Source organism: Pavona decussata, unplaced genomic scaffold (genome assembly GCF_977016875.1).
Source record: "Pavona decussata unplaced genomic scaffold, jaPavDecu1.1 SCAFFOLD_28, whole genome shotgun sequence".
NCBI classification, from domain to species: domain Eukaryota; kingdom Metazoa; phylum Cnidaria; class Anthozoa; order Scleractinia; family Agariciidae; genus Pavona; species Pavona decussata.
In genome coordinates, this window is record NW_028145451.1 from 769,944 (window position 1) to 778,971 (window position 9,028).

The window sequence follows — 9,028 nt, forward strand, 5'->3', positions numbered from 1 at the left end:
GATACGTAAGTAGAGGCGGTTTGGGATAGGTCAAATTCAGTTTTTGCAAACACTAGCCGTTTTCCGCTGCATGTGGTTTCGAGCTCCCACAAATCTCTAAAATAAAAAAAAATAGTAATAAAAATATATAGATGACCGTTTGTCACACCAATCTTGTTTCTTGGGTCACCTTTATCTGCTGGTAAAGGACGGGAAGGAGCAAGAGTTCTGGGGATGTGACCAATTTGAAATTTGAAAGTCGTACTCGTTTCTCAATCTCGTCAGTACTCGTACTCTGATCCCGGGACTCTGATCTCAACAGAGGGCTTGTGACGTCTAAACCTTTAATGTATGACGGATACCATTGCAGTAATGTACGCAACCTGAGCAGCTGCCAAAAGCCAAGCCTGGAAAAAGTTCAGGCTTGCCTTGGATGGGATTTGAACCCATGACCTCTGCGATGCCAGTGCAGTGCTCTATCAAGTGAGCTACCAAGTCAACTGGGAGCTGGTCATTTTGTGAATACATGTATTCTACGGGTCTATTACGAATTTACAAAATGAAAGAAAGTCCAAACATGGAACAGTAGCTTGGCATACCAAGAAGTGGTATCTTACCGTTCGCACATGGTACACTTCGCGGGCCGGACCACTCGCTGTGTAATTAGTTTCGCCTTGATAATACTGACATGATGTAAATTGATTTCCATTTCCTTTACGACTATTCTCTGAGCTAAGAGATCATAATTTCTGGGATTCAGTAAAAAATTGTTTAACCCAAAAAAGGTTATGTCTTATTTTTCCATTTCCAAGTATCTTGAAAAATATGCGATACTTGTAAAGCGTGATGGTCCTAGATCCAGAATCGGTCTTTGCCGAAACACAATCTGCCTTGATGTCTGTCATTAGGTTTGAGATGTGAATTAGATACTTCAATATGTGAAACCCTACGCAAGCTACCTTGTTCTCTTGAAAACACCAATTTTTAGCCATTTTATGGCTTATATAATAGCTACGTCAATTCTGATCCCGACTATCTCTCTATTCATCTGGCAAGTCGTCGGTTCACATGGTGGAAAGTTTCCTAACAAAGGTGCGATCATTGTCAGTTTACCTCAACCAAGGATGAATTTAACATCTTTCAGACCTTTTTGCTGAAAAGCACCTGCCTGTTGCCATTCTGTGGGCATTTTCGTGGAAAAGACGGAATATTTTCTGGCCTCATGGGTGGTGCATTTGCATTCCGGGAGAGCCCCACTGGATAGGTGGAAAGGCAAAGACTGTAACGCAGCAAGATGAAAATCGCAAATTTTATTATCGATAAAGCCACGGAATCCTAACTAATATGATGAGAAGCTTTGAAGTGTTCAACTTAAATAAGAAGACCTAATCGTTAGTATAATCTCCGCAACAGAAAGTTCTGAAAATACTTCTTTTGCAAGTACATAGAACCGTCCGTGAGGGAATTTGGTAAGTACAGTGTGCTGTTATCAGCGCTGAGCAAAAGGATTAAGTGGGTTTGCAGACGGGATGTTTCTTGGTGGTGGAGGAGCAAGGCTTGGGGGCATGCCCTGCTGACCGCCGCCTCTTTTCTGTTGTTGCTGCTGAATTTGAATGGGCGTCAATCGGAAATGGAACTGGAGGAAAAACTGAAAGAAAAAACAAGAACAAATAATAATTTCTTGTTTAACCAAAGTGCGGCTCAGACATGCCGACCATGGCTCTTACAGACAACTAACATTTTTTTCCAAAACTGTACTGTTAGACACTTTCTACGAGAGGACAACTCCATGTGCTGCATGTCTAGTCTCAGAAACGACCTTCACAGGAACCCACCAATAAGGGCTTTTTGAGTGACAATCTCTCTCTTTTGTCCAATGGACAAATTTAAGTTTGTGCAGTAACTTCTCTGCACATTCCATAACGGGTAACATTTTGCAGGATGCTTATATGATATGAATAAAAGCAGCCAAATTATTGTACTTTAACTGTCTAGATCGACCAGCTGTTTTGTAAAATGGCCAGATTACAGTGTAGCTTGCATTATAAGTGACCACTAAAATTAATATTAAATGGATACACGTAAAAGCACATTACAAAATTAACTGAATAGGAAAAAAATCATACGGGGTATAATTCCATTCGAGCTCCGGGCAAACCTTGCAGTTTAACACAAGAGTCAAGTGAAACCATGCACTAATTAAACATTAAACATTAAAACAAATGATAATGAATAAACACCTGTTTAGTGTCTTTATTCCACTGAGTCCACAGCCTTCTTTCATCCTTATCAATTTCTCGACTTGGAATCTACACAAACAAGAAAATATCACACTATTTAAAACAAGGCCAAAAATAAAACTTCACTTGTCTACTTCCTCCTTCGTTTTGTGGATTTCCCTCTCATTCCTTGGCTACGCAGTGGCTACATGGACCACATGTATGGAACACCTTATTGAAAATCCTTTTTCAATTCTCTACAACATCGCTTTAAGGGGGCAGCCTACCTTATTTTGTGAAAAAAAGTTCAAAATTTTGGAAAAATTAAATTTTGTCTAGAAATATTCTTTAAGTATTTAAGAATCAAATGAAGTGGTGTTTTTGCTGTTTTTCTATTTTTTAAAAGACGTTTTATACAAATCTTCAGTAGTGAAGTTTAGACTTTGGCAGCCAAAAACATGCTTCTACAACAAGGGACTCAGCTACATTGGACAAGATTAAGCCCAGTTAAGGCTGGTTCACACTTGTGACACAAAGGCAAGCACCAGCGCAATTGACTTTGACATGTTGAATGCAAACACAAGCAGGATCACACGCCCCAAGATGGTGGTAATCTTGTTCCAGAGTCCGCATTACCCTAGACCAGCAGTCGGGAAATGAGGACTCTTGGAACAAGATTGAAGATGGCAGAGGAGGACGTCATCTTGCATTTGTGTTTGCTTTTGCGTTGCCCCGGTTCACACGTGTGAAATGCAAATGCAAGCACAAGGAAATAAAAATGTTTCCATTCCTTGTATTTGCATTTGCATTGTGGTAGCTTGCAAGTGAGTTTGCTTGTGCTTGCATTTGCATTTGCGTTTGCATTGCTTGTATGAACCAGCCTTAAGGGACTCCGGGTTTTTTTTTTCTGGTCCTGTTCATCTGACAAGTTCAATACAGTTTTAAGAGTGCAGATAATTATTTTAATATTATACATCTCTATGGGGATGGATTAGAGTGCTGCCACAACAGTGTGTAAGCCATATGATTTTATTGAAGACTTTAAGCAATAATCAGTTTCAATAAAAAAAAGGGTTAGCATGTGCAAGAGGAACACAAATGCATGATCTGGCCTAAAAATATAATATTATAATTAAATTGCTTTAAATCAGACTCTTCTTCAGTTTTAAGACTGGAAATCATTTTAAGAAACAGGGGTCAATATCTATCTATAGACCTACACCTGTAAAGGTTCAAATAAAATTTTAACGAATAAGCTTATTTTTACATTGAACTTGACCATCTACTGATCAATTCAAAGAAAAAGCAATTATTGATGCTTGTTTATTTACTTTATTTTGGGTAAAACAGACAACACAGATTAATACTGTCTCTCTTGAGTATCTTCAGTCTTTTTAGGACAAAGTGATAAGCTATGAGCTAATTCTTCGAATTTAAGCCTTTGAATCAAAAAGATAAATATAGGATTTCAATTTACACAATGACAGATGTTTGGAAAAATAAGGCCAAATCATGCATTTTTGCTCCTCCAGCAGTATGCCCTTCAAATGCGATCAAAACTCCACAAACCTTAAAGGCAATAGTTTCATAAGGTTCAGCTGCAAAGAGAAGATACTGCCAAGACTTATCTGGTGGTTCAATGCGCTGTTCATATGCTGACATGAAGCGATGTCTTGGAGCAATACCTTCTGCAATCTCTGGATAATCCACCTGCAATATCAAACATGACAATAGCATAACCCATAGCCTCGGACCAGTTCACAAAGGTTGACCTTCTCATAATGAGTGTATTCCATATTTCTTGTTAAAATAGAATCCATTTTACTTGAACGAAGTGTTTGGGATTATAATTATTCTTCAAAGGAGTCAAACAGAGGTTAAACTTATTTGATATTCTTCTATAATATATATTAATGATCAAACATCACTATCAACTTGGTGTATTCAAGCCTTGGCACATTAAACCCTGTCTAAATGCCCACCAAATCAACTCCTTCCCTCCCATTTTTCTTCAACTCCTAAACCTTCTCCCAGTTCTCAACAATATATTCATGTAACAAGTGATCTGTTGTCAGCCATCTGGGCATTTCCTTGCCAAGAAATTGCTAGTAGATTGTTCTCACCTGAAATAGAAGACTATGCTGTCCAGAGTCTGGATCCCTCTGTTTTGTAACTACATGTAAAAGTAAAGAGGAGCTGCAATTATTCATCTGGAGAAATGTGAACAAACAGGACTTTAAACCAAAAAGGTACTTGTAGCAGCTTTCCTTAACTCAATCAACCTCCACTTCCAAATTCAGTCTAAACAATACATGCACCTCATGAATAAGTCTTATTAAGTACATGTACAGATTACAGTGTAGTTATCACAATATTCAGACATACCATCTGCCAATCTAGTGACTTGTTATTACTGATTATAACCCGGTAATTACTATTCTGTGCATTCATATTGGATGAAACATGTCATGTGGTACACAGTTGGATGGCAGCTATCAGACAATAACAGTTGTCCAATCTTTTTTTATTAGAAAAAACAACAACTTACGACACCACAATTTTAGGTCTAAGATGCTGCAAATTTGATCACAGTTTAACAAAAACGAACAAACTAGTGAACTTGCATTTATTTGCAAGCAGTCATGCTATAGCCATCACTAGCTGTTTACCTTTTCCACAGTAAAGCATACGCTATAAAGAAATTAATCAGAGCATTATTTAGTAAATAAACCCCTTTGAACATTTGGCCGAGAAGCGAAGCTTCAAGGGCAAATGTGAAATTTTAAGGGCAATCTCTCAGCCAAGGACATTATCAGCCAACATACCAGCAAGCAAGAAAGGGGTTTATTCATTTTATAACCCTCCCATTAATTTTTATATCACGCAAAAACCGCTCGTAAAAAAGCCAGTGCTGATCTGATGGCGTATGTGCGCAATTGACGTAAACAAGTACATTTAATTGGTTTACAGGAACTCTATTTTCACTGTGATTGGAACAAAACTTGACAAACTGACTCAGTTTGCGTAGAACTAAATCTGAAAGTCTACTCGTAACTTTCTACACCTTCAAAGACGTTTACAGCATGTTTTGTTGACATTTTTTGTACTTTCCGGAACAGCATTTGCAACCAGCTTTTTGCTGTAAACATGACTGGACATCTACAAAACGAGTTTGTTTGTCTTCCATGTAAAATGATATAGATGAAAAGGTGAAACTCTTGAGCTGGCTTTTTTCCGCTGGCTTTGTTTCTTTTCAATGGAAATAATAGGAGGGCAAATATCGACGAAGGCGGGGGTTATTGCACGATAACAGTCCTGTGAATTTGCACCACGTGACATAAAGTAGCTAATGAAATCGCGCGAAAATTAATGGGTGGGTTACAAAAAACAAATAAACCCCTTCCTGGCTTGCTGGTGTATTGGATGATAATGTCTTCAGCTTAAATATTGTCCCCAAAAATTTACACTTGCCCTAGGCTTAAAGCTTTTCTTCCCTGCCAACTTTTAATTTTACAGACAGCCTTTTAGCCTCTCGTATTATCCTACAATTTACCAGCCATCCGAGGAGCCTTATTCACTAAATAGCTCTGCAAAACCAATGTTCACATAAACAAAAAAAAAACAATCAAACAAACAAAGAATCCTCATACCTTTGTAACCAGGACGACCGATCTTGACAAACTTTTTAACAGATATCCTTGGTTTTTCCTATAAACATCCAAAAGACAAATTACTGTAAGTACTGTGACCGTTTGACCATCAAAAAAATGATTTTTAATGCAGTTAAATGCAATTAATTAAGTTACCAATAAAGAAAAGCTGGCATTCATTGGGAGATTAGCGGCTCTTGGTAGGTAGCGCACGCACAGAGCACTGCTTTGTGGTGGTGTTTAAGCGTGGTGGTTCATAGCGGTTTTGTGGAGTTTTCTTGTTGGATTGTCAAAAAACATCCAAAAGACAAATTACTGTAAGTACTGTGAACATTTGACCATCAAAAAAATGATTTTTAAATAAAAAATCAACTAGTTTCTTTAAGGATCATGTATTGTATTAAACAAAAAAATCAAGCAAAAGTAACTCACAGGTGCAGGTTGGGCTGGGGCTTCTTTTGCTTCCTTAGCAGCACGGCGAGCACTAAACAAAACAAGAATTTGTAAATTTGCACAGGTTAGGTGAGAAAGACACTTCAAGTGATGCCCAGAACCTAGACAACAGGTTATTAATGAAGTCTCTATTCCACACGATCTTTGTTTCTGCTACTGCTCAACAACTACACCGTCATTAAACCATTCTGTAAATTCATGAAGATTCACTTTAATTTTCAGGCATTCCCTGAAACTAGTTAATATATACTTACAGATTGGATTGATGCTTTTTTCCTTGTGTGTGAGCTAGATAGCTTCCCTATAAGAAATGCAGAAATAAAAGTTAATACAAGCCATTTGACAGCAGTAGGATCAGACTAAATCATTTTCAGTGGCTATTTAAGGAATAAAATTAGAAAATCAGTGACAACCCACCTCATTATTGTGTAGAGTCAGACATAACTTGCATTCATAGGACCCAAGATGATTTTTCATAAAATATGGATCCTGGAAAATAGGAACAAATGATTATTTATTATTATGAACTGAATAACAGGGAATAGCACAATATTGATTCCTTAAGAGCCATTTACAAATAAATGGAATAGCCTCCAGAATTTTGTTAGTAATGCACCCTAGGATACAATATCTAGTGAATCCAATACATGGAAGCCCTGTTTATAAAACCTTCACCTGGTCCTAAAAAAAAATTGGTGGATAGATTATATGGAATGACTGCATGTGCACTTCTTTTGCACCAAAAAAGTGGTAGTAATTACGAGGTGATAAGCCCTTATATCAAGATGTATTAACCGATCTAAAGATAAGTATAGAAATCAATAACACACGTTTAGAAAAGGTTAACAAGTTCAAGTACCTTGGGGTCCTCCTAGACAACACTCTATCATCATTGGAAGGACCACATAGAATATATTGGTAACAAGATCTCGTCAAGATTAGGTGTTCTGCCTCGAGCGCGTAAGGTTCTCCCCAAGCCAACTTGCCTAATGCTCTACAATACTATAGTTTTGCCATTATTTGATTACTGTTCGCCTGTCTGGGACAGTTGTGGGGCTGGAAGCAAAGATTACCTAGATAAGCTAAATAGACGTGCTGCATGCATTATTGAAGGTCGATCAGTCGGGGCCGAGGAATTAAAATCAACACTTGGTTGGCCCAACCTATAAGCGCGCAGAAATTATCTCAAATGCCTTTTAGTCCATAAATGTCTTCACGGAATAGCGCCTCCGTACTTACTTTCAGAGTTTAGGCACGCGCATCTTTACCATGGCTATTACAGTGATTTGTTGCGCCCTCCCTTCGCAAAAACTGCTAAGTATCAGGGGAGCTTCAGAATAAACAGTGCTCGAACTTATAACACCATCCCGAGAACCATTCGACAGGTAGAGGCATTCAGTAAATTTAAAACCAAACTAAAGTGCCATCTTAAGCAGTAACGCCCGCGGTACATGCTGCATTTATAACTTAATTATTTGTCTTTTTTTTTTGTTGTTGTTGTTTTTTTGTTTCAATGTTTTGTGTTTTGTCTTGTGCTGTGTCAGGGCTCCATTTAAACTAGCTCTGCTAAATTGGATGCCCCTGGATAAATATTGAATTAAATAAATAAAATAAATAAACCCTCCTCACTGCTATCCATGAATTTCTTATGGTATTAGTTGGGAGAATTTCTTTAAATGTAGATACATGTATCAATAATCATGACATGTTCTAATTTGTGGCCACTTCATTTTGACCTCAGTAGCAGGCCTTTCTAAAGGGAGGGGGAGGGGAGAAAGGGAAGAAAGGTTTGTCTCTATTGTCATGATCTGGCTCCAGATGTTCAAAGAGCAGTTACCACAATCCAGTGGATAAAATGCAACTGATGAAATACATTTTATCTGTTGGATAGCGACTTATCCACCTGCAACTCAGAGGAGACTGTGAATTACTGTTGAGACTGAAATTACCTAAGCCAAAATGAACAGTGATTTCCAGTACTTTTTTGAGAAAATCATCAGCTGGAATAAAAGGTTAGTACTGAAATTTTGATTTCTTAGTGTATTACTGAGTTTTAGCCTATGAGCCTGAAATTCTCTCAGTTATGACGAGGAAACTCGGATGTTTTGATTTTCTGTGTTTACTCTCTTTTTTACTTGCATACTTCTCAATTAACTTGCGATTTAATCTCATTCATTTGTGCTTTATTATCGGTAAAAAACAAATTGATGCCATTTTTTTATCATCTGTCCTCTGATTGATGATAAATTTTGTCATAACATTGTGACACAACTTTGACAATGTTTAAACGAAATCTATCATCAATAACAAGACAGGCTAGACACTTTAAGAACTGGCGTCAGTTTGTTAAGTTGCATACAACAAGAATTTCAAATAATTGGAATTATCTAAAACTTTGGTACTTTAGATAGCAGAAACTTATCATTTTCTGGTATAACTTTGAATAGTAAACAAGTTAAAGTATCAGGTACAAACTGCATCATGTATATGCATTCCCCTCCATGATCAGTTTGGAACAAAGTTAATTTTTTACCTTGTTGAGGTCTATTGTTTCTAAAGCAAGCTGTCTCAGACGTTCTCGACGATCTCTGTTTGATTCTGACCACGATGCAACGCCACCCGAGCCGGTTTTCCCGCCGGCACGGTTTTGAAAATCCATTTTGGATCGATAAAGCTACCACTACTGTTCCGCACTGTGAACAGAAATATGGCGACGACGAGAAGACG

At 37.7% G+C, this 9,028-nt stretch overlaps 1 protein-coding gene across 1 annotated transcript; it reads right to left on the bottom strand.

Annotated features, from left to right (window-relative positions):
- Positions 1-1,274: 1,274 nt before the first annotated feature.
- Positions 1,275-9,022, bottom strand: LOC146484971 (splicing factor 3A subunit 2-like). The gene is made up of 9 exons (XM_085103734.1): positions 8,835-9,022; positions 6,719-6,790; positions 6,556-6,602; positions 6,281-6,332; positions 5,849-5,906; positions 4,322-4,371; positions 3,768-3,908; positions 2,220-2,288; positions 1,275-1,627 (listed from the first exon to the last, which is right to left on the bottom strand). Exons 1-9 carry the CDS (start codon positions 8,958-8,960, stop codon positions 1,469-1,471), a joined length of 774 nt encoding a protein of 257 aa, XP_084959860.1. The 5' UTR covers positions 8,961-9,022; the 3' UTR covers positions 1,275-1,468.
- Between the last annotated feature and the right edge of the window lie 6 nt (positions 9,023-9,028).

What these genes read in the sequence shown, in the direction of transcription:
- LOC146484971 (XM_085103734.1), bottom strand. Translation starts at nt 8,960, where the DNA reads ATGGATTTTCAAAACCGTGCCGGCGGGAAAACCGGCTCGGGTGGCGTT. An exon ending in AAACAATAGACCTCAACAAG is followed by an intron (nt 6,791 to 8,834) that starts GTAAAAAATTAA and finishes CCTATTTTCCAG; the next exon opens with GATCCATATTTTATGAAAAA. An exon ending in AGCATAGTCTTCTATTTCAG is followed by an intron (nt 3,909 to 4,321) that starts GTGAGAACAATC and finishes TTGATATTGCAG; the next exon opens with GTGGATTATCCAGAGATTGC.